Source organism: Phasianus colchicus, chromosome 1 (genome assembly GCF_987193195.1).
Source record: "Phasianus colchicus chromosome 1, bPhaCol1.hap1.1, whole genome shotgun sequence".
Classification (NCBI taxonomy): domain Eukaryota; kingdom Metazoa; phylum Chordata; class Aves; order Galliformes; family Phasianidae; genus Phasianus; species Phasianus colchicus.
The window spans coordinates 13,303,782-13,327,430 of record NC_143436.1 but is presented as its reverse complement, the minus strand read 5'-3'; the positions used below and the strand labels follow the sequence as shown (position 1 = coordinate 13,327,430).

The window sequence follows — 23,649 nt, the reverse complement described above, 5'->3', positions numbered from 1 at the left end:
TTTGTTTGAAGTTATCATAAAAATAAAAATAGATCTGATTGAACATAGGGTGGCTCCCTATAGTACAGTTTTAATGGGTTGGCAGGGGAGGTGTGTCTTTAGCTTTCTTTTACTTTTTTTTTTTTTTTATAATACTTTAGTCTGCTATTGTTTCTTGAATTGTAGAGCTCGCTGCTTCCCTTAAGAGAGTATTAAAAATATATATTTTTAAAATTCTACAGACTAGCTGAGAATCTGAGCTGGCCAATATAACTACTAATGGTCACAACAACAGGCAGCTCACACAAGGAACTCTTGGGGAGCTCAATCTCCTCAGCAATTCTGACGCATTGGTAGCTGTAGCCTCAGACCTTGTTATTATTGTTTTATTAGGATTGTCGGAATGAAATGTCATAGTGTCTGTCCAGGGAATGTCAATGCCAGGTGAAAGAGCAACGTTTTTTTATTATGGCCCAGATACTGTCTAATCAGTTCTACTTTTGTTTTAGTAAAGACAAGTTTTAAAGAAGTGAAAATATTTTAATTTCTATCATTTAATCTAAAAGGATAGGGACGATTGTTAGCCTGAACTCTATTTAAGGACAGTACAAATCTTGTTACACCAATGGACAAGAACCTTGAAAGAGAACTGATAAAAAACACATTAATTCTGTTGTTGCTGAAGTTGATGAAAAGAAAAAAACAAACTAAGCAGCAAATGATGTAAAGCATATTTGCTTTCTACACATCTTTCAGATTCACTTAGGCAAGATGCCTGGATTCTTTTTAAAGAGGCACTTAAATGCTATTTTTTTGTCTAAATAACCATTTTCAAAACCAATTTTTGAGTGAGTGAACATCCAGAGCCTCTCCCTTTATCTTCCTAAACATGCTGATTCTGTTAATGCTTATTTCTGATCCCTGTAGGTAAAGCTTTGGGAGCACTAACATCTACCATGCCCTGTGCGCAGGCTTCCCTTCTGCTGCTGGTATTTCCATTTCAGATTTGCTGCTGCTGCACCTGGGGAATACCCTTTACAAAGGCTTTGTCAGAAGCAGGCAAATGAGGTTCCCCTGGAGCAGCCCCAGAGCAGCCCACAACAGTGTACAGCTGCTGGAGCAGAACTGACCTGTGTCAGGTGGGCAGCGTCATCCAAGGGCAGCACTGTTCCTCTTTTAGAAATGTTATGCCCAACTTGAATACGGTCAAAAGATACAGATGGAAAATAGCTGCTCATTTTTCCTCTCATGTTCAATACCACCGATCAGGTCTGCTGCTGATTTCAGTGTTCCTACATGAGGGTGAAACATAAGTAACAGTCACACCTATCTGAAATACAGCAAAACCATTGAAAATATAGTCATCAAAAAGGCACACAGCAATTTATTTGTGTCCCATGTGTTCTTTATTCCCACATGGTTAAAATCTTGCAGAAAATACTAATTGTATTCTGAAATAAACTTTTTTATTTTCTTTTTTTTTCTGTTCCTTTTTTCTGTTTGTTGTTGTTGTTGTTGTTGTTTTGTTTTGTTTTTTTACATCTGCAAGAATCAAACAAAATACCTCAGCCAACAGAGTGCATCTTTAATTATATGAAAACCTGAAAATGCTAAACAGAAAAGTTCTGTGTCTGGACAGTACTGCACAGCTGCTTTCCTTTTGTAACAGGTCCTGGTGGAGGCTGAGGCTGATGATCACGATGCATGTGCTTATTTTAGTGTAGTTAGTTTCAGTTGCATGTCAAAAACCACGTTAGACTCGAGTGCTTTTACAATAAGAACCACAGCAGGAGCAAGGTTTGTTCTATGTATGGAAACTGCATGCATATGGGGGCAGGGGGACATTACACTTACAGGGGAACCCAAATTATGCACACCTTATGAATATCAGTAATTATGATCTAAAATATTTATTACATGTATAAGAAATATTGTATTTAATGTGTTTTAGTAATACTGAGCAATGAATCCCAGAAGAGCTGTAGTAAAGACTGCAAGCAAATAATTAAAAACTGAGCAAGCCAAGTAAAATCCAATTGTAGCAGCAGTATTTTCAGAGGTAATCATAGGAGTCTGTCATTACCTGACTAAAGGTTTCAGAGGCAAATGTCAAGAAATTCAAGAGTCACATGGCACTTAATTGGTATGAATGGAACATATTATAAAGAGATCAGGACTTTATGACTCATTTAAAAAATGATTAGCTTCAGGTTTAAATCTGAAACAGTTTACTTGTTGTATACAAAAGTTACAATGCATCTCTCTCAGGTTTAATGTTCTCGGTGTTCTTTGTGTTCAGAGTACTTTCAGAATCCATGGGGATTCCCATTGCTTAGTTTGTTGCTTACAGTGTACGTGGTTAAAAGGTAAATTGGCCTCAGACAGAAAACCTGATATGATTTTTTTTATCCTCATCAGAAACAAGTGACTAAATGCAAAAGCGTTCTGAGGGTCAGAGTATACAATAAGTATTTCATGCTGATATTCTTGAATGTTTCCTTTAACTATTTTCAACCAGCATGAAACATTTTGACATTTGTGGAGAGACACAGTGCTTTTTAGTTTGTCAGATCAAAGACAAATGTTTCATTTGGACTTTGTTTAACATTTTATGTGTACCCTTGAGCTGTTGAACAGCTTCCTGGCATTCATATTCTACGTTCCAGTTCTTTCTTTCATGTGTTGTTTCCCCATCCCAAATTGTGCTGTCTTCAGTGGTAAAGACATTTCTGCATCTGTAAGTATTACAGTGCATTGTTTTTGTCAGAAAAAAAAAAAACTGGGGAAAAATTGTTTCCTGTGGGAAATTTAATTTACAGAACAACATTTTCCACTGAAATACTACAGTTTTAGAAAACTTCCAGCCAACTGTACTTAAAGCATATTCCAGGAGTGTTATTTACAACCTATGAGTGTCAGCTTCTAGCTTTTATTCCAAATGATCTCGACTATAAAAAAAAACTTTTCAGATTCTCAGTACAGATAAAATTAATTGAGATTCTATGTACAAGATATGTGGATCAGAATGTAACTATAATTACAGAAATACATCAGCATTACTAATAGGTTACTTCATACTGGTAGCTGAAATTGGAGAAACTGAACATTCTTGCAAGGAGGAGGAGAAACTGGTGATGAAGCGATCATTGCAATGTAGTCATACTGAACTGCAGGGCATGCACAATGTCTTGTTTTGCTGGACAAAGGAGATGATGTCCTTACTTGGCCTGTAGGGGTCTTCCAGTCTCCCTCCCAAGCAGTTCTTTGATGTCTTCCTGGAGCAGAGTTTTGTCCAGAAGTGTACTGTTTTCTGAACGTAGCTCCAAGTTTACACCAGAGCCCAAATTGGCATTGCAGCCAAATAGCTTCAAAGAATCCATTTTGCATCACAGCCTTTGGGAAAACCGAAGGTTGGTGAACTGGGAGATTTGTAACTCGCATCCATCACCTGGCTACAGGCACAGCCTGGACACAAAGCATTCACTCATCAACACAGATACTTTGTGGGAACCTGGGAAGCTGCCTGTGAACAGCAAACCTGAATGTGCTCCTTCCTCACAGCAGCCAAAGCAGTGCATGGCAAGGCAGAACACAATTTAAAGCAGATAGGCTGTGTGTGATCCATTTGACTTCCTCCAAGGACCATACTTGTATGGATTGTTAGGACAGTTGTTAAGACAACCCAATTTACTTGTACAGATCTTATTTGCAGCTTCCTGTTCTGTCTACAGTGTGAGTAATTCAGCTTGTGTCGTGCTCTCTTTTTCCACCTCTCTCCTACAGTTACGCAAATACACACTCATGCACATATGCTACATTGGTCAGATGTCTGGGTTAGACCCAGACGGTTTGAGTTTCAGATCAAAAGTCTCTGCTAAAGCATTGCCTCTGCTGCTGAAAGTTTAGGTTTCTGTGCTCACAGCAAAGAGATGAGATAGATGAGTGCAACATTTGCAGGGCTGAGCTAGGTAGAACTGGTGCTGTTGGGTTGAAACACACATGCATATGCAAACAGTGCTAAGCAGAGGTCTCCACCCAGGTATTTCTAATTGCTTTGTTTTGTAGAAGTTTGTTTTGGTCAGTGACACACTTAGACAACACCTGAGACTCTGTATGTTCTTATCACTTAATTCAGAGGAAAGGTCACTGATGCACTTGATAACTTATAAATTTATTACACTGTGTTATCAATTATGAATTAGGCCAGATGGATAATTTGGATCCTATTAATAGGCGGCAAAAATGATGTGAGAAACCGCGACCTTTCCCTCTCCTAATCAAGTCTTCTGCAATGCTGTTGCATAAATAAATGAGTGAAGACTCATGCTCAAGACTTTTCATCAATTGGTTGCTTTGTCCCAGATACCACTTTTCTAAATTTACACGCCATCTGGCACTGCTATCAGGTTTGCCAGGATAACTGCTGAGCAAACACAGCAACCTTCCCCAAGGCAAAAGGAAATCAAGCAAGGTGCCATGAAAAGGTTGTCTGATGGCACCAGTCACAGCTCACCCGCATGATCTCTGTGCTCTTTTTTATCTATGGCTATGCCTTTTTTTATTTACTTTTTTTTTTTTTTTTTTTTTTTTTTCTGTAATGCTCCTTGTCAATGGAGGGGAAAAACGAGGCCCAGAGTAGGAAAAGGAGGAGAGGGTTTAAAGCAAGAACAGCAGACGTCTGGGTGGCTCTTCAGGACTGATTAGCTTACTTACAGAGAGCAGCGCCAGGGACGTGAAGAGGAGCACATCTGACAGCCGATGTGCTTGTGCGGGTGCTCAGCCAGTGCTCACATGCAGTGGAACAGAGGTTCCAGCGCAGCGGGGTGAGCTTCAAGCCTCACTGCCTCAGCTCAGACATGACTCCCTTCCTCAATTCCTTGATGCATCTTTATATCTGCCATACGTTAGTCCCCATGAACATCAACTGCTTAAAATAACCCTTTTACAGGAGGCTGCAGCCTCTGGCAAATCGTGCAAGAACACTAACCCTCTGCATTTCCCAGCCTCTGCCAAAGATGACTGCTACTGCAGCAGATGCAGTGGGAGGAAACGTGTCCAAGTTCAGCAGCCACGGTTCAGTCCTACACAGCTCAACATTTTCTTTCACTGGGAAACTGGTGTTAAGTTAATGGGCGCTGAAATGGGCTGTGGGTGGTAACATGCCATTTAGCTAATTGTTGGGAAAGTGGTCATCTAAACCAGTAATACCCAAGATAGCTACAGGAAGAACAAGCTAACATGTAGTACTTAGCTACAGCTAACTGAATCACTTGAGAAGAAAAAAGCTTTCGCTGCAATTATATCACAGCTCAGTTCCCTGGCCTGCTTCATGGCACAGCCCCACACAGTACATGGAAGAAAAGGGGCAATGGGGCAGAGTGCCTTCAGCAGGCAACGCTCCTCAGCGCTGAGCTTTGGCATTAGACTGTTACAAAGGACCGAATCCACCACGTCAGTGCACGCCCTGCACCTGCCCACCGTTACAACTGTACTTTAAGAGACTCGATGTAGTATATTCATTATTTTATAAGGCTTTGTATGCATGCTTCCAATCATTTTGCTATGCTAACGGGATGTTCAGCAGAAGTTACACATGCCATCAGGGCACAAACACAACGTTTTAAACAGGCTGACTAATTTTTCCTATGAAGAACTGACATACATTTGTACACACGGTGGAAAATACCCAGCAGCTTTATTCTCACAACACAGTAAGTCACGCTTCCCAGAGAATTAACTTTAAAATTTCTCTGCTGGAGAGCGTTTGTTGTCTTTTTAAAACGAGACTCCGAACGTCGATTCTTCCTTTTTGCCTTTATTGAAGCCCACTACAAAGCAGAAGCAGCATTTAAACGCGATATCACTCAGGTTAGCGACACGCCACCCTAAATGACCTTCCCCGCGTAAAAGCCCGGCGGCAGCAGCGCCCTTCCCTCCCGCCGGCCCTCAGCCGCCGCCGGAACGCGCGCCGCTCGGTCAGGAAGACGCGTCCCAGGACGCGCAGCGGGCGCTCCGCGCTGCCCTCAGCCCCGCCCCTCGCTGACCCCTCCCGCCGCCCCGGGAGCTCCGGCGGCGCTCCGTCCCCACGTGGGGCCACTTTTGTTAGAAGAGCGCATCGGCAGCGGCGGGACGCGGCGCCCGGAGCGGCCGGTTGCCGCCGCCCGCCATCTTCCCGCCGCTCCGCCTTTACCGCAGCGGCGCCGCCCGCCCGGCCCCGCCTCGGTCGCGGCCCCGCGGCCCCTTTCCACGGCTTCGCGGTTGCCGCCCCGGGGCCTTTCACCTCCGTGGCGCTGGAAGGGATGAGGACGGGTGCCGGAGCCTCGCCCCGCGGCGCCGGCGCGACCGCGGGTCCCGGCGCGCCGCGAAGCACCGGCCGGCCCGGAACGGCGGGCGCCCACCGCCGCCCCATTGTACTCCGGCCTGAGAAAACGGCGCTCCGCTCCGCCCGGACTTCCAGCCCCCCTCCCCCGCCTTCTGAGTGGTCCCTTCCAGCGCCAGTACTGCGCCCTTCGGAAGAGCCCATCCGTGGGAAACGGGAGGGGCCGACGCCGCGGGGCGAGGCGAAGAGCGGAACGAGGTTCTCTCCGGGGGCCGAGCCGGCCGGTGATGAGCGTGCCGGGCCGCCAATAGGACGAGGCGACCGTCAGAGAGAGCCAACGGGCGCGGAGGGGGCGGGGCTTTCCCCGAGAGGGGCGGGGGCGGGGAAGGCCGGGCCGGGGGCCGCTGCGCCTGCGCGGGGGGAGGAGGTGGGGACTTCGTCGTGTCCCTGTGGCGGCGGCGGCGCCTGGGGAGGGTCGGGCGGAGGCAGGCAGGATGCGGGAGGCGGCCGGGCGGCCGTGAGCGGAGGGAGCCGTGCGAGCAGGCCGCGGGGCGAGGCGGGGCCGGGCAGGCTGCGGCGGCCGGAGGGGCTCGAGGCGGAGAGCGGGCGGCCGGGGCCGGGGCTCCGCACGGCGGGGCGGCCGCGGGGCAGGATGAGCCAGGAGGAGATCCTGAGGAAATTCATTAAGCGGGTGCAGGCCATGAAGGACACGGACCACAACGGGGAGGACAACTTCGCCAGCGACTTCATGGTGAGGGGCGGCGGCGGCGGCGGCGCGGGGGCGGCGGGCCGGGGGTCGGGGCCGTGGCCGCGCCGCCTCCCTCGGCCGGAGCGGAGCAGCCGGGCTGCCCGGGCGTCGTGCGGCCACGGCGTGCCCCGCGCTGCGCGGGGAGGGGCCCTCGGTTCGCTCCGCGGGAGGATCTGCCCCGCTTCCCCGCCCCAGGGCTGTGGAAAAAGGCACCGGGAGCGTCCAACCCCCCCCACCCCTCCTTCCTTCGGCAGATAAAGGGGACGGCGAGCTGTGTGTGGGGGGGAAGGGGGACTCAGCCTCTGCGTGCGGGTCCGCCGCGCTCCGTGTCACGGGGGGATCGCCCTCACAACCCTCCGTTGGCCGCGCTGCCGCCCGCGGAGCCGTGCCGGCGTTCCCCCGGGGATATCCATCCTCCTTCCCACCCCCCGCTCCCATCCCCCACCGGCTCCGTCCCTTTCTTCCCGTCCGAGCTCGGTGTCTGCCGGGGGAACCGTCGGGAGTCGCCCCTTTCCCGTCTCGTTCCTCCCGTTCTGTTAAAGGGCCGTTAAAGGGCCGGAGGCGATCTGCTCGGGCTGCCGGCCGCGGCGCTGACACCGCTCGGCATTGTTCAAACAATGCCAAAACGCGCCGTGACCCGTCGCGGAGGTGAAGGCGAGCGCCGCGTGCGCGCATCTCCGCCTCTCGCTCTGTTGTTATCCGCCCGCGTTCGGGGTGACCCCGCATCGCCGGCCATCCGCAGCTGTCAGCCCCGCATCGCGCCGTGGCGGCGGGAGCGGCCGCGGATGTTGCGCAAGGCGCGGGCGGTGGGAGCGCGGGGCGAAGGGCAGCGCCGGGCGGGGGCCCGTGGGAAGCGGCTGGCGGGGCCGCGTCGGGAAGTGCGCGGCTGTGGGAAACGGGGGGGGCGGCGGGAATGGGGGGAGCGGGGCGGGGGCTGGGGCTGCGCCGCTGGGCTCGGCGCTTTGGCAGAACCCCGTCGTTTAAGTGATGGTTTTAGTGTCGTTGCTGTCGGACGCGGCCCGACTCCTCGCGCCGCGCTCTTCTCTCTGCCTCGTTCGCACGGGCTGGATGCGCCTTATGGGAAGGGCGGCGCAGGATGCCGGGGCTCTGGCGGCCTTTCTGCTAGGCACTGTCTGCCTCACATCTGTAATCGGCTTCTGCCGTCTCAAAGCTGATCCGTAGCCTAATGCTTGAGCTTCCTTACTGCACAGACAGTTGTGCCATCCTCTCTTCTGCGTAGTGACGCCTCTGTGGAAAAGTCGATTTTGTTTCCAACACCGTGTTTATTTTGCTTTCACTTGAATAGCCCAGCCCTAAGCTTTCCTATTGCTCGTATGGAGCACCAAGGACTGCTAAAAAGGAAACATGAGAAAAAGGAGCTCAGAAACCAGTTGTTAAGGCGTTTCAGGATAGAGGTGTATTGCCTGAAATAGCGTTAAATGCCCAAAGCAGTATCCCAAAAACGGGTTACATCCAAAATGTCTTTTTTCTATTTCAAACTTTCTTATTTTATTTCTGCATAATAAATTACAGGAGAGCCAGGAAACCAAGATGCTGCTCCTTGGTGTGAATACTCACGTTAGTCTCAGCGTTCACCTGCATGTATCAGAGAACATAAAGGTTACCGTGGCGATGAGAATCACAGTTACTGATTATTTTCACTCAGATCATGCTCAGCTTGTGGTGGTTGTTGTGCTGTTGGGATTTTTGTTTATATATGTATTCGTTATTTTTGCAGCACAATCACTGAAGTGATTGAGGAGGAAAAAAGAAGAGAGCTGAAGGGTGCAAAAGGTTTCTCTACTGTTTCCTTTAAGATTTAGCAATGATGCTGTAGGGAGGAAGAGGAAAGCGTTATTTTCTCATGTAAGCGCAGGATGTATTGTTGCTGCAATGCAATGGCACGTTTGTAGAAAAGGAATTGCTCTTACTCATCCTTTCATTTCCAAGTCAAAATGGAATCTAAAAATAGGAATGGAATAGTGGTGAATGGAACTGAAGGTGGTTCTTTGTGTCACATCTTTATTGCCTTTGAGTGTTGACTAATTGGCTTACAGAATTATGGCTAGGACACAGTGAATGAACTAAATGTATCTGACAGGTGGGTGCCAGTGAGTTCTGGAGGAGGTGCTAAAAATGCTGGAGCTGTAGTCAGGTAGGCTGGGTTTGGCTGGAGTCACCTGCTGGGTCTGGCTCAATGTCATGCAAAGTCCAAAGTGCAGATCAATACAGCTGCTATTTAGTGATGCCCTGGGTGTCCCTGAGAGCATGCTCTGCTTGGGAGGGGGAGGGCTGGCATATTTATTTATACTTCTGCTTACAAGGTAAATGATACCGTCTTTTACTGGCGATCAGATGGATTTAATCTTAATTGCTTTGCATTCATAAGTAAGCAGGGCTTTATTAGGAGATCTCTTGAGTGTGGCTGTGTACAGTTGGGTTTAAGTGAAGTGTGGGTCTGACAGCAGTGGAGGCTTGCCAGTGCATTTTGCCATGGGCAGATGTCTGTGGCTCTAGGGACAGGTGGGCCTCAGGTAATCAAGGTTAGGTTTTCACTCGTGTGCTTGCAGTACGTGCAGGCTGATGCTGATACCTGGGTAAGAATAGGAGTTTGCTTCCTCTTGGTGCTTTGTTGTATGAGTACAACCCACCTGGCCTGGATTCTCATTTCAAACAAGGATTAGAAGTCAAACATTTTCTCAATGAAAATAGTTTTTTTAGCCTTTTTAGGAAAACTTCAGTAAGTACCATTTTGCTGATGTTCATTTAGTAAGTCCACAGCTATTATTTTTATTTTTCTTATGTGATATTCCAGACAGCAGGAGTGTTCTGCTGCTGTCATGCTGTCATTCCTCTGATGTAGGTTGCCACTGTAATAGGAGAACTGAAATATGAGTGATGAAACAGCATTTGATTTTTTGAGATAATGCTTTACAAATGCTTTGCAGTATACATCTATTTGACAATATTTGGGGTTATATCCCTGACTAATCTGTTCTCACGGAACACAGAGAATGGCTGAAAGTCTTTCTGCTTTTTGCGCTGTAGGAGACCCTCAGCTTTCTGGAGACAGTGGTACCAAGGCCATCCTGTCCTGGATCATCAGTCTAATGCTGATGATATTGCTTAATGATTTTGCAGAGAGTTATTGGGTGCCTACATCTGGTTGTCTTATACCTTTTATTCAAGAGAACGCTGGTAATTAATTCATACAGGTGAGCATTACCTCCTGTCTTCTGTTCAGTCCATCAGAGCGCAGGCTTCAGGGTTTGGAGATATTGAAGAACTTGATGTGCTGTTTTCTAAAGTACAAAAGAGATCTTGAATAAGTTGTTAATTTGAATTAGATAAAGAGGTTTTTTTTATAGTTTAGATGTCCCTCTTACAATCCTGACTTTTTTTTGTGTGTGTGTGTGTAATTCAATTTTAGATCCTGCTCTCTCATTACTTAATGAAAAAAAGAGGAGGTGGGATGTTATTTACTTCTGAGGAAATTGCATCACCTCAAAAATACTACCAACAGAGAGACTACCAACAGTGGAATGACAATCCTGGCTATTCTAAGTCACCGATCAGGACGACTCAGATACAAAGTAAAAGTCCACATACTGATGATAAGCGAGCCATTGATTTTTTTTTTCCTAATTCTTGTGCAGTATAATATACCATTAAAGAGAGGACAATACAGTCAACCATAACCAGAGCACTTAGGGAACACTCTTCTTAAAAGCTTGTCTGTACACTGATGTGCATTTGTGTGAACTTCCCTGATTGAAATACCACTGATGTACCTCTGGAGTACCTGTGAATATAATTGTTTTAGAAGACATATAATAAGAAAAATTAGCAGAGAGGGGCAAGAGTTGTATGTCTCCAGAACACATTATCAATTACTTTTACGTGCTCTTAAAAAATGAAGTGTATAGATACTTCTGGATGTGGTGTTTTGTAGTGTTTACTTACTGGATGAGTTTCATGCTTATAACACAGTTTGAAGCATGAGCTCTCCACTTCATCACATGCATTACAGAATGCACAGTGGCTTTTTAAGAGAAACAGTTTGTATCTGCTCTGGCTAAACTAGGAAAAACGCTTGGGAGGAGTCCACTAAGCCCACTGGCCTCTGAAGTTTTAATTTATGAAAGTGCTTGCTTGTTTTTTAAAGAAGACTGAGACCAATTTTAATTAGTATAAGTACAGTTTGTTAGGAAATTCATGTAAACCGGGAGGTTTGGGGGAAACATCAACAGTTCTGAGCGTTTGTCTTCCTGCAATTGTGATAGGCAGATGTTGGCCTTGGAGAACGTGCCCATAAGTATGCTGATGTGTCATAAGGAACTTCGCTCTTACAGATGTCAGTAGGTCACAGACCCTGGGTCATGATGAAAATGACTGTTCTTTTTTGTCTCCCACGTGAGGCTTTGCATGGAGTGTTAACATATTCTTGAAGCTTTATTCCCGCTAACCGTGTTTCAGTTAATGCTGTTAATTCGATCTGGGACGTGTGGGGGAAGCAGATTTCTTCCTTGTGAGCAATGGTAAGTCATGCACACTATTCCCTGAGCTTCCTATGCAGTACTTCTGCTCGGAGCAGTATGACTGCACGGTCACTGCAGTCACCCCCAGCTTCAGAGGCTTCTGGAATTTTGGGAGCTGCTCTTCTGGAGATGTTATATGAAATGCAGCGTTTTATGAACGCCATGAAACTGAAAGCTTTGTCCTCTTCTGAGTGCTTCTCCTGTTGTTTCAAAGATGCCATTCTGAGCACTTGTAGGGGTGGCTGAATACAACCACAAAGCTCCTATAGAGACTCTGGGATATAAGATCTTGCAAACTAAAATCGCAGTAGTTCTTTCAAACACATGGAACTAAAAGAACTTGGTTGGGCAGTGCTGGGTTTTGTCAGAGAAAATAAGCTCTGTTTGCTCTGTCTCTCCTATTTTATGTACTGAGGGTTTGTGTACAGCCTTTGGATACTGTAAAAATGTCCAGGAGGAGCGTATGGTAGTCTCATCATTGCACTTCGTGGCATGCACCATACACCCCAATTAGTGTAAATGGCATGTCAGGTACTTAGATTTTATTCGGATCTCAATCCTACAGTGCCTTTTGGTGTAAGCAGGTACGCACAGATACATACTTCCTATATAGGCAGATGCTGAGAGAGATGGGTGTCTGAGGCACCATAGTTCATCTGCACTACATTCTAATCTGGAGCTCTGCGCGGCCCCATATGTACATGTATTGGTACACGTCTGTGTATTTCTGCATATGTGTGATTGCTGTAGAAACAGTTTCTTGTTTTGAGGTGTATACAATTTACCTTAAAACTATGATATGTTCAGGCTATTTTTCCTGTGTGGAATTGTTGCTAAATAGAAGTTAGCAGCTCTGCAGGCAAGGAGAGGTTAATCTGGATATCTGCTTATCTAACACGTATTTGTTAGTAGTAAGTGCAACGAAAGTCCTAAACTTTTAGAATTAATCTGAAAGCCATTAGTCTGTAGTAATTAGGAATTGTTTGATTTTCTTCACTGTTACTATTTAAAATTTGTGGGTTGTGTGCTAAGGAATTCGTGCTGCAGTTGTGCTGTAATATGTTTAGTACGTAGGAAGCTTTGGCCCAGAGAGAATAGCAATGCGTTTTTAGTGCTGGGAGTAGCACCACGAGTGCATGTGGTAGAACTGAAAGCAGAGGATAGATGACAATTTTCTCCTTGATTTTTCTGAAATACTTTGTTTAGGGAGAGGCATTAAAGGTCGGTTGTGGAACTGAGTGGAGCATAAATGAACTGAGTAATGCAAAAGCTCTTGGTGCTTTTGGGAAGTGTAGGATTTTCTTTAAGTGAAGCATGGATATTCAGTTCTAGTTCTGCTGACTAGCATGGGGACGTTGCAGAGAGGTTAAGATCCTGGTTTTCCTGCTTCATCTGATTAGGAACTTGACAGTGTAAAGTCATCTCATGAGCAAAAATCGAATTTGGTCAGAATATGTTCGTGGAAGGAGAGCACACTGATCCAGCTGAGGGGGTTTGGATCCAGAACTGGGAGCTGTGGGCTATGGCTGTGCTGTTGGGTCACTGCCTCAAATCCTGCACCTTCCAGGCGCGATGTGCAGCTCTGGCCCAGTGCCACTGAGACAGTACAAGAGTTAATGAGAAGCTCTGCTAGGAAAGCAAGTTCCTCAAAAGGTGAGGAGGAAGAGAGGGCAGTGAAGGACCATTGTTCTGAGTTGGGAGCCATTGCTTTGAAGTGTCTTTGAGTAGTGATATCAGAATGATTAAGTCACGTGAGACTTGCAGAGTTACAGCTTGTATCTTGGAGGGCCTCTTCTAGCTTCCCTTCTGCCATCAGCTTTAGCTGTCTTAGGAGTTACGTTCTAAAAAAGATAATATAGAAAAAAATCCCTGAAGATACTAAATAGGAGGTATAAATGGATGACCTAGTTTGTGTGACCCAATTTTTCTGTCTTGTTACAAATGGATATTTTCATTTCTTAAGAAGCTGATAATCAATTTGTGGGTATGCTTATAGGTAATGTTGCTGTAACAGAATTGTATTTTAAAAAGACAGTTTGGAAGAATTGACTTAGCAGCTTAAAAAACAAGTAAAAAGTAGCTAGCTGATGTAGCTACTGACCCCAGTGAGGAAAAACAGCCATTGTAAGAGGATTGAAGCTATGAATGATGTTTTCTTGTGGACTGAGAGGTCCGTGAGATCAAAAGTGCAAAAGCAAATAAAGATAAGTTTCATTCATTAGGATTTCTAGAAGGAAGCATCAGCAGTTCTGAAGGAAGTTCTGCCATTATGTTCCTGACAGTTAATTGTTTTATTTATTTTACTTCTGAACTCCCTTAATCTAATAAAAACAATCAAATTGGTGAGTGTTATTAATGTGCCATGGGCAACTAAATCAGCAGAGTGAAAGTAGTAAGTGCTGTATGGATTAGTTGCCTTGTTCAATGTTTAGGTCGCTATCACAGACTTTCTAACACAGTTGTTAAGTGGTCATAAGCTTATCCATGTAATTTAGATTTCTTTCTCTTTTATGGGAAGGGCTATTCCCTTACTTCTGTGTATGTTGGAGGGAGGCCTTGATTGTTAAACATGACTGAAATGTGTTAGTTTTAGGCAAGAAGTCTCAGTTATCAGTTTTGGTGTCTAAAGTGATGGACTGAAAAGCTCCCGAGGAGTAATTAACTTGGTTAAAGCCATACTGCTTTAAAGAACACATGCACTACTTTCATCTCTTATTTAGTTACAGTTTTGAACTTGTAAATTTTAAACAAACTTGTCTTTCATTAACTCCTTTCTTATGTAGTTGTGTAAGTCCCAGCTGGTTTTGTTTATTTTTCTAAGGTCGGTGTTCAGTGGTGTTCTCTCAAAGGGTTTTGCATCTTGCTGCATTTCTGTAGTGAGTCTGTCTTATTGCCTCGTCATTCCTACTGGCTCATGTGGATGACATCTGCTTTTTGTTTTTATCTAAAAACACACAGATGTTTTGTACCCTTTGTGATCGCAGGAAGAGCAGCTTCTGCATGGATCAGTGAGATTAAGAGCAGCGCTTGTTTTGGTTCTGGAGAGGTACTGACTGTCTCTCAGTTGTGCAGCAGGACTGCAAGAGGAACGAGTGGCTGAAACTTCTTATTTTAGACAAAACTATGCAGGGAGAGTCAATGGGAGGCTGAAAATAAAGCGTGGTGTACGACTGACATGGCCTACGCTTTGTGCTTTTGTTGAGGATGGGCTGTAAGCAATGTAGCAGAGATGTGCTCTGTATCTTATCTGCTGCTGGGTGAATAGTGTGGATTAGAAACCGGTTTCATCAGCTGAACTGGAGAGCTGCAGCTATAGGTTCTGGTCCATGCAGGTCTGGCTGCACTTCAGAGCCCAGAAGGTGTAGTTCCAAGCTGCTCACCACCTCTGAGAGCTTTGAGGGGGCTTGCTGGTCTGGAACAGTGAACTTCTTCCATTGTTTGGTTGCTTTTTTTAATAGCTGTTGTCTATCATTTATGTTAGAACTCTACATTTGAATTATGCCATGATGGTACATGATAAACACAGCAGTCTGGGTCCCCATTTCAAAGGATGTTATATGGCTTTCCTGTCCATAAGTGCTCGAGGGACTTACCAGTGTGTATTATACATCATGCACACAATGACTGATTGCTGTGGGAGCTGCAGAGCTCCTGAGAAGCATGAGTGGTCTTCCTCTCTGTCCTAAATGTTTTACTTCTTGTTGGACTGTATTTGACTTTCTAATGCATAACCCTGTGATGGAATACTGTCTCTTCCCAGTGCACTCAGTGTCCTGGTAGCATGTATGGCGCTTGCATGTAGCATCCTACTGGTACAGATGTTCTTAGGTATGTTGCCCACTATTTGTACAGCCTTACTGAACAGAACTGAATAATTAACAGAATAAGCTCCACAAACAAACCCAAGTGATGGGCGCAGGGTGCTGCACTTCAATGGGGGATGTCTGGGGTTTGTAAGGTGTTGATGGGTTGCTGTGCTGGGAAATATATTAGGGTTTGCATTTCTGCAATGCTCAGCTTCTTTTTGCTGCCTTTCTGTGTGTAGAAATCGATTTTAAATCTTCTTTTATTTTCTACTTCAGTCTTTGCCTTCCTGTGTAGAAAACAGGATTGTGAGTTGTAGCTGTTACTGCCTCTCCTATATTCATTTTAGCAAATAGGTAATTGTTAATTGAAATGAATACAGCTGTCCAGAAGGAGTACTCAGTGGGATCATTTAACTCAAAATAAAGCTGGAAAATGAAAACCTATTCTGGAGGGAAGGATATATGTAGGTTAGCTTATCTCTTCAAGAACCTGGGATTTCCTGCAGAAATGAATTCATTATAAATTGCCTCCAGGGCAGCACCCCTATTGCCCAAACTGTGAAAGGAAGGAAATAATCTCTTAGATACCGTGAGCCTCCCCAGATCACTGACTGTTTTGTCGTTCACTTTTTGTCTGAGACTTCCATTTTTAGCAGTGTAATGCACAAAGGTACCTTGTTGGTTTTCTTAATGACCAAACTAAGGTGTGAAACTAATTTTAATTCGTTTTCTGTGAGGTAGCATCAACGTAACTGTGTATTAATGGTAATGGAGAAAAATGACTGTTTTTAGGCATGTGGAAGGATCTTGTGAAGTGTTTCAAGCACTCACTGGAATTGACTGTTCACGAAGAAATGTTCTGTTTCTTATGGACGCTGTACTTTTCTGTTCCTTCCAGTTCCTGAAGTGTAGGCCCAGAAGGGGAGATGTTACTTACTTTGCTTTCTCTAACAGATTTTTTGCAATGAAACTCTAACATCAGGGCTTTGCGCTTAAACCTTTGGACACCAGTGTGTTTTCCAAACTCAGTGCTCAGGGTAAGTTGTCCTTAAGCTGGACGTCAGGCCTTACAAAAGTTGCTCACAAATCTGCATTTTCAACGTTTTCATATTTCCCTATACAAATGGAAGTAGTTTTTCAAAGGCTGTTCCACAGAACTGCTGTGGGAATTATCATAAAATTGCTCTGTTCTGTAGAAATGTTGCACCAGTTGTTTTTTTAAACTGGTGCCAGATACTTCTTAAGCATTTTCATCAAGATGATGAAATTTAGCCTTTTAAAATTTAATTACAGTGAAAATGCAGACTGCAAGTTGCTTAGAACATCAACTTACTATTTTTCTATCTGAAGAGAACAGGTAGAACCCGGAATACATCAAACTGTGGCTGAGGGAAGCCTACCTGTATTTTTATTTTTTACTAATTCAATGAATCTGTGGCCTGTAAATAAATGCTTTGAATCGAGAGACCATTAATAGTGTCGTTTATAGATTGCTATTTCTTAAAGGGAGATATTTAATGCTAAAATTGCTCGCTAGTTCCAGTGGTGGTGAGTTTCACTACAGACCGCCCTGAACGAGAGCATGGCTCTGGCCATGTATAGGTTATTAAACACGATGGTACTTCTGGTGCAAAGCTATAGCAACACGTCCTCCTGGTGCAGCACTTAAAAAAGCATTGCACTGTTTAAATGGGTGATTGTGTGAAAATGAAGCCAGCATCCTGTTTGTACAGTCTTATAGCATACATAATAAGCTTCCCTTCCTGTATTCATAGAAAAAAATGTTCCGTGTCTGGTAAGGTAAGGCAGTGTGACCATCCAGTGAAAAATGTGTGCATATTAAAAAAAACCACCTTGGTGATAATTGTGTTTTTTGCTCTTAGGGGTGACGATAACTTCCAGACGTTAAATGTACATCGGGCCAGGACGTGCTTAGAGTTGGGAGAAAAATAGTAGGCAAGTAAAAAGAGAATTCAGTCAAGGATATAACAAAGTGATGAACTGACATATTTCAGAGATACTAACGGTACTTTGGAGGTAAATAGGAGCATGAATTTAGTTTGATGGGAGGATCTTGTAGGGCACGTCAGGGAATCATTGGAGCTAGTTTGAGAAAGCAGATGCAGAAGTGAATCCTCCTATTCTCGCATTTCGTAGCTGAGTCCTTTAGATGTTGTGGGGTCACTGAAGTAGTCACTGCTTTAAAATCTCCAGAACTCAGTCCTGAAGTGGTGAATTCACTAGACCTTGCTGATTGTGTGCATTTTCCAGCTGCTGTTCCTCGTGGCCTGTTCCAAGAGGAGCGACAGTCACAGAATAGACAATATTTACTTTAAAGACCTCTATGATTTTTTTTTTTTTTTCCTTTCCCTGTTAACATAAGAGATTCCTGCTAGTGTGGTTCTGGAATTTAATGTCGACAGGCAGCAACTGAAAACATGAAATGTTCTCTTCGTAGGAATTCATCTCGCTGCTTTTATATGCTTGTACTGCTGAAGATTTGTTTGGAGAGATCACAACTCTTCACTTCCTGTGTTAGGCCAGCTTAATGTGTATACGAGTGTCATACTGAGTGGAAAGTACATCAAACCTTTCAACTTGTGAACTGGGCTTGAGAATGCCTCCGGAAAAAACTGTGTGTTGGGGAACTTTGCTGGTGCAAGGTGTGTATGTTAAAGTACCTGTCCTTCAAAAACCACCCCTAGCATTTGCAAGCTAGAAGAAATGCAAGCACTTGTGGGCTTCCTTTGGCATTCGTCTGCTGCTGTCTCTTGATTTGTCTTGAGTTGCTGGATCTGTCTTCTGAGCACTGCATAAACACAGTACCCTTTAGGAATTCTACAATTGTCAGCTGGTAGTTGAATTATCCCCCTCAAGTGTGTAGTTTTCCACTAGGCTTAGTACTTGTTTCAGATCTTATGCAAATTGTAACATGTGTATTTGATTGAGCACATATCAACAGCGATCCGTCTTGGATATTTTATTTCCAGTCTGCTTCTGAATGCTTCTTTTTTTTCTTCCCCTTTACTACTACTCTCCTTAGCACTGTACTTGTGGAATGGTTTCCTTATTTTTAAACCATCAGTTTTTACTTCTTCAGGAATGCTGTGGAAGGAGAGAGTGGAAAATCGTGTGAACAATGTGCCTGTCTTCATCTTTATCTTCCTATAGTCGAGAAACTTCAGAACAAGCATTAGGTTTATACAAATTATTATGGATTGAATGAACTGAAGGCAGGTGACTTAGTATAGTTTGGTACATTTTAAGCCTTCTTTGGTTGGTGTTGGAAGTCATCTCGGTAAGAATCATCATGCATGCTGTTCCTGACAAATTGCCATGGTCATTTCACTAGGATTAATGTTCCAGGGTTAGTACTGGGCCAGTTAATATTGCTTATGGATCTGTCTCTGCAAATAGAGTAACTGCAGTTTCAAACCATAGAACCATAGAATGGTTTGGGTTGGAAGGGACCTTTAAGATCATCTAGTTCCAACTCCTTGCTATAGGGAGGGATACCTTACTCTAGATTAGGTGGCTCAAAGCCCAGTCCAGCCTGACTTTGAATGCTTCCCCTTAACACTTGCTTATTACAAAGATTCCTGGAGACCAAAGACCTACTTTGAGGACCTTGAAATATGTGGAGCCCTGACAACTGCAAGGGTTCAGTCAGTGGAAAGAGAGCAGCAGCGCAGTTTGCACTGGGATCACGATGCAGTTTTCTAGTACATAGCGCCTTCTTGGCCATACTTGGCCTTTCCTGCGTGAGAGTCTGTCCCCCATCATGTATGCTAGCAGAGAACTGCATCCAGATGAGGCTGTGGTACTTCAGTGCTCCTATGAATGGATTCTCCTTGGCTGTAGAGTATGAGTCTGTAGTTGGCATTTTAAAGTCAGGAGGCAGTAATGCTGCACATCTCATCCTATTGCTTGTCATGCCCTTACTGTCTATTAAGGACAAATGTGTATTCCTGTCTGGACTCATTAGCATTAATAGCCATTCTTGTTGCTTGCTGGAATACTGATGTGCAGTGCTAGAAACAGAATGAGGGGAAGGAAGCCTTTGAGGGAAGGCACCATGCAATGATTAAAAGTGCCAAAGCTTTAGGAAAATGCTGCTATTCCTACAAGTGAAACTAAAGCAGATGTTGCTGCAAGGCTCAGCTTAACTGACTGTTGGAATTAAATTGAGGTATATTAAAGCTATTGATTTTGTTTGGAATGCTGCCAGGGTCATTGAGGGAGAGAAAGATTGAGAAACTGGATGTGTGTCCTACTTGGTTAAAATAGTATCTTTTAGTGAGTGTGGAATGCCTTTATATTTGGAAAGGAACATATCTCACCCGAGTGCAAACTGCACACAGTTCCTGGCCTATTTCCTTGCTAGAAGTGTTGTAGTAGGCAGTGAGATCTTCAGGATTTTAGAAGTTGATTTTTTTTGCTGACTTAAGATATACCTGTTTCCACACTGAAAAGCAAGTCAAATAATTTTCATGGACATAAACAGCAGTACAACCTGTTCCACTGAAGTTATTCAGTACTTTGCCTCGCTTTCCCTGTTCTTTTTTAATGTAACATGAAAATCCAAACTCACTTCACTTCTACTATTTCCTACCTTACTCTAACATTTCAGTCTCTCTTCTCTCTTACCTAGCTCTTCCCTGTGTAGCTTTAATAGATCTGTTCCGAGGAAGTAACTTCATAATGCAACTTTCCTCTCTTGCTGTGTTTCATCTGCTTGTTTTGTCACTCTGAAGAGCCATGACCGGTGCTTTCCAACCTGCTTTTCCATTACCTTAAAATGTAGTTAAGTGTCAGTTCTCTACTTTGAAAGCTGTACTCGGTAAGATGCTATAAACTGTACTCCTCCTTGATTGAGGTAAAAAACAAACAAAACTATCACAAAACTAACACAGAATCACAGAATGGCCAGGGTTTGAAGGGACCTCAAGGATCATGAATCTCCAACCCCCCTGCCACATGCAGGGCCACCAATCTCCCCATTTAATACTAGACCAGGCTGCCCAGGGCCCCATCCAGTCTGGCCTTGAACACCTCCAAGGACGGGGCATCCACAACCTCTCTGGGCAGCCTGTTCCAGCACCTCACCACTCTCTCTGTAAAGAATTCCCCCCGACATCCAACCTAAATCTCCCCTCCCTCAACTTCAAACCATTTCCCCTTGTCCTGCAGTTATCTACCCTTTCAAAGAGTTGAGGAGAAATAAGCAGTAAGAAGTTTCAAGAGGAAGATGCTCAAAAGCAGGACGTTCCCTGTGGGGATGACGTGGTGTCAGGAGGGTGCTCACAGGTTAGCGGGCTGTGATCCCTCTGCCTGCAGGGAGGGCACGTCGTGCAGTGCTGAGTGAAAGAGGCAGAAAAGTGAGCAAGCTGTGCTTGAGCCAGGAATTGTCACCGAGATTTTACCATCAAATAAGGCATAGCTCCGGTTTCTGCAGACAATGAGCTTTGTAATGCTAATCTCCCCGGTGTCTCTTCTGATTTGTTGGCAGTCAGAGCTTATCACCGAGTCACCTTCTTAATTCTGTCTTTGTCTTCTGTTTCTCCAGTATGAGAATGTGAATTTTACCACAGCTGTAGCGCAGTCTCAGAGTTTGTTGAAGTGTCTGTAAACAGAGAAGAGGCATTTAGAATTGAGCAACCTTCCTGCTTCTGGATGGGCAATTGTGGGCTGCAGCCTGTGTCAGTAACGAGTTACTGTAAAGACAGCTTTTGGTCTGATATGGGGAAGGAATTGCAATAAAGGAGATTAGTGGCTTAGGAAAAGAAGATGAAAGAAAAGAGAACTAAAAGAAGAGTCTAAGAAAATGTTTAAATTGTCTGGGGCGACTGTGAAGTGATTGATATGAAAAACAATAAATTGACTGTATAAGAAGCTGTTGTTCCTTGTGTTAACTGTTGCTTCCCAGACAGTAAAAGCAGTCAGACTGCCCTTTGTCCGCAGCTGCTGGGGATGGAGCTCCATTCTAATGGCAGTTCATTGATTGTGAAGGGGGTTGGCAGTCTTGAAGAAGCAGCATTGCACACTCCAAGCTTTAACACCTCCAGATCTGCAGAAGTAGTTTATACCTCTGTCCACGTTTTAGAATCATATCGATAACCAAAAACTGTTCTTCCTTGGATTCCATGTGTTAGCTCCCCTAATGTACCGTGGAGAAAGGCAGATGAGCGCACGTTGTGCACTTCTAGCTGGAGCCAGAGAAAACTTGGCCTAAGTCTGAACTGAGCCATAAGAATTGAACACAAAATATTCACTTTCTTTCAGGTGTTATAGCTGTAATTTGCCTATGAAATGTGAAGGCCTAGAATCTATTTTTGCTGCCTTATTTTTGATAATGTCTAAAGAAAACTGAAGAGTTGTATCAAATCCCATTAATCTGTTAGTGTTTGTGATTCACAGGGTTTTCATAGTGTCTAAGTACTTAATACAGAATTATTAATTCTAATTTACTAATTATTAAACCAGAAAGGAAATAGATGCAGGTACAGCATAAATAAAACTTGTAGGAAATGTTGTTGGAGTTGGGACTTGGTTGGGATTGCTGTTGTTGCTTTAGTGGACCACTTGTTCATTTAAATTATCAAAATAATTACCTTTAGACAAAGAACAGCAAGCAGAGTATTCTTATCGTATGTATGTGCACAAGGGTAGAAAAGCCTGAAATTATTTCCTTACTGAGCACAGTTGAGAGGTTTCTTTGTATTCTCAGCTTGTGAGCCAAGAGGTAAAACTATGAAAGACTTGCTCAGGCAAATGTGAGTTGGTCAGAGATGCTGTTTCTTAAAAACAAAACACAACTATTTTATGAAAGAACAAACAGCTGAAGTGATCTGAAGGCTATCCTGATGGCAGCCATGATACTTGGGACAAAGCAGTAACATAGAGGAGATGGTATAAAGCTGTCAGGAAAGCGCAATGTTACATAGTGCAGCAGATGTATTCTTAACTGGGGAGAAAGATGATTTAGATGAATTTTAGGATCTTAAGGTATTACAGAGTTTCTTTCAGAATATTAAAAAATGTCATAATATGTTCCAGCCTAATTCCTTATTCCTGTATTCTGACTAGTGGATAATGAGAGAGAGAGAGAAAAAGGAAAAAGTCATCCTCCCCATTTCTCTCGGGGCAGATTGAGTTCCTGCACTGATACTGCTTCACAGCCCATCCGTGCCTTGCTTATAAATGCTTTACTCTTTTACTGCTGTGTAATTTCTTTTTGTACTATTTCCTCTTTTTTTCTTAGTTCCCATTTTAAAGGAAAAAGTTGTGGTGAATGTGCTTTGCCTGTCTGGCAAGGATATGGCATACTGGTCCCAGTGGTTCTTCTGTCTGTGTCTTCAGCCAGGTGCTGCACCTGCTCGAGCCCAGACCCAGATGCTTTCCTCTGGGAGACTGAGTGAGAGGTGTCTCTGGGAAACTGATGTGATTCCTTTAAAAAGAGAGAAACCTCTATCTTGTGACTCACTGGGTACTTTCTAATTTGGCACGTGTTAAGGTTCTAAAATGAATTTCTTGTTTTCTAAGCTTCATAATCTTCCCTGTCTCCTTCATGAGAACTACCACGTTTCTTGTGCTTGCTGTCAGTGTTGTGATTGGTTCCTTAATAGCAGAGGTCTTATGCAGTCCCGGCTGTGCTCATGTATGTTACAGAATCTCAGCCTGACTTCCCTTCAGACCTTAACCAACCTTGCTTGCCTCTGCTTTTGTACTGAAGCTGCTTCCCCTTTGGCCAGTCGGTCCCTTGGCAGTTCCCCTGTTGCCATTAATTTCCCAGTCTATCTAGAGTTGAAGATTCTTTTTATATTGGTGTTCTCCTCCTAGGCTCACACATACGGTTCATATGAGTATCTAGGTTTAGTGCAAACTCATAAAAGCACTCACCCACCCATTTCTTCCTGCAGCAGGCACATGTCTGAACTTTGACTTCTGCTCTCTCCCTCTGTAGGTGTGGTGTTTCTATGTCCATTACAGAGAATTTCACTCTGTACTATAAGCATTTAATCCATTGTTTCTGAACCTAAGCCTTTAGGCCTAGCTCCATTTAGGTTTAGAGAAGTACTATTATTTTTTTTTTTTGGTCCAAAAGTATTGTGTGTTGGTTTAACTTTCGTGAACTTTAGTTACTTTTTTTTTTTTGTCATCTTAAGAACTAGGAAGCAGAAGTATCTTTGTCTTTCAGCCTTTTTATCACCAATTCTGAGTGCCTTTTTATCTGTTGATATGTGCTGTATGTTTCCTCCA

The 23,649-nt window shown here is 44.2% G+C and overlaps 1 protein-coding gene across 2 annotated transcripts in view; it reads left to right on the top strand.

Moving 5' to 3' along the window:
- The first annotated feature begins 6,395 nt into the window (after positions 1 to 6,395).
- The window catches only part of PTPN12 (protein tyrosine phosphatase non-receptor type 12), a 70,635-nt gene continuing 53,381 nt past the window's right edge, over positions 6,396 to 23,649 (top strand). The window contains exon 1 of one of the 2 annotated variants that reach the window (XM_090135523.1): positions 6,396 to 7,049. In XM_090135523.1, the coding sequence (XP_089991649.1) occupies positions 6,951 to 7,049 (99 nt within the window). In that variant the 5' untranslated portion in view covers positions 6,396 to 6,950. Of the gene's footprint in view, positions 7,050 to 9,871; positions 11,585 to 23,649 lie in introns of those variants that run through there. The other variant, XM_090135527.1, reaches the window with a different exon arrangement.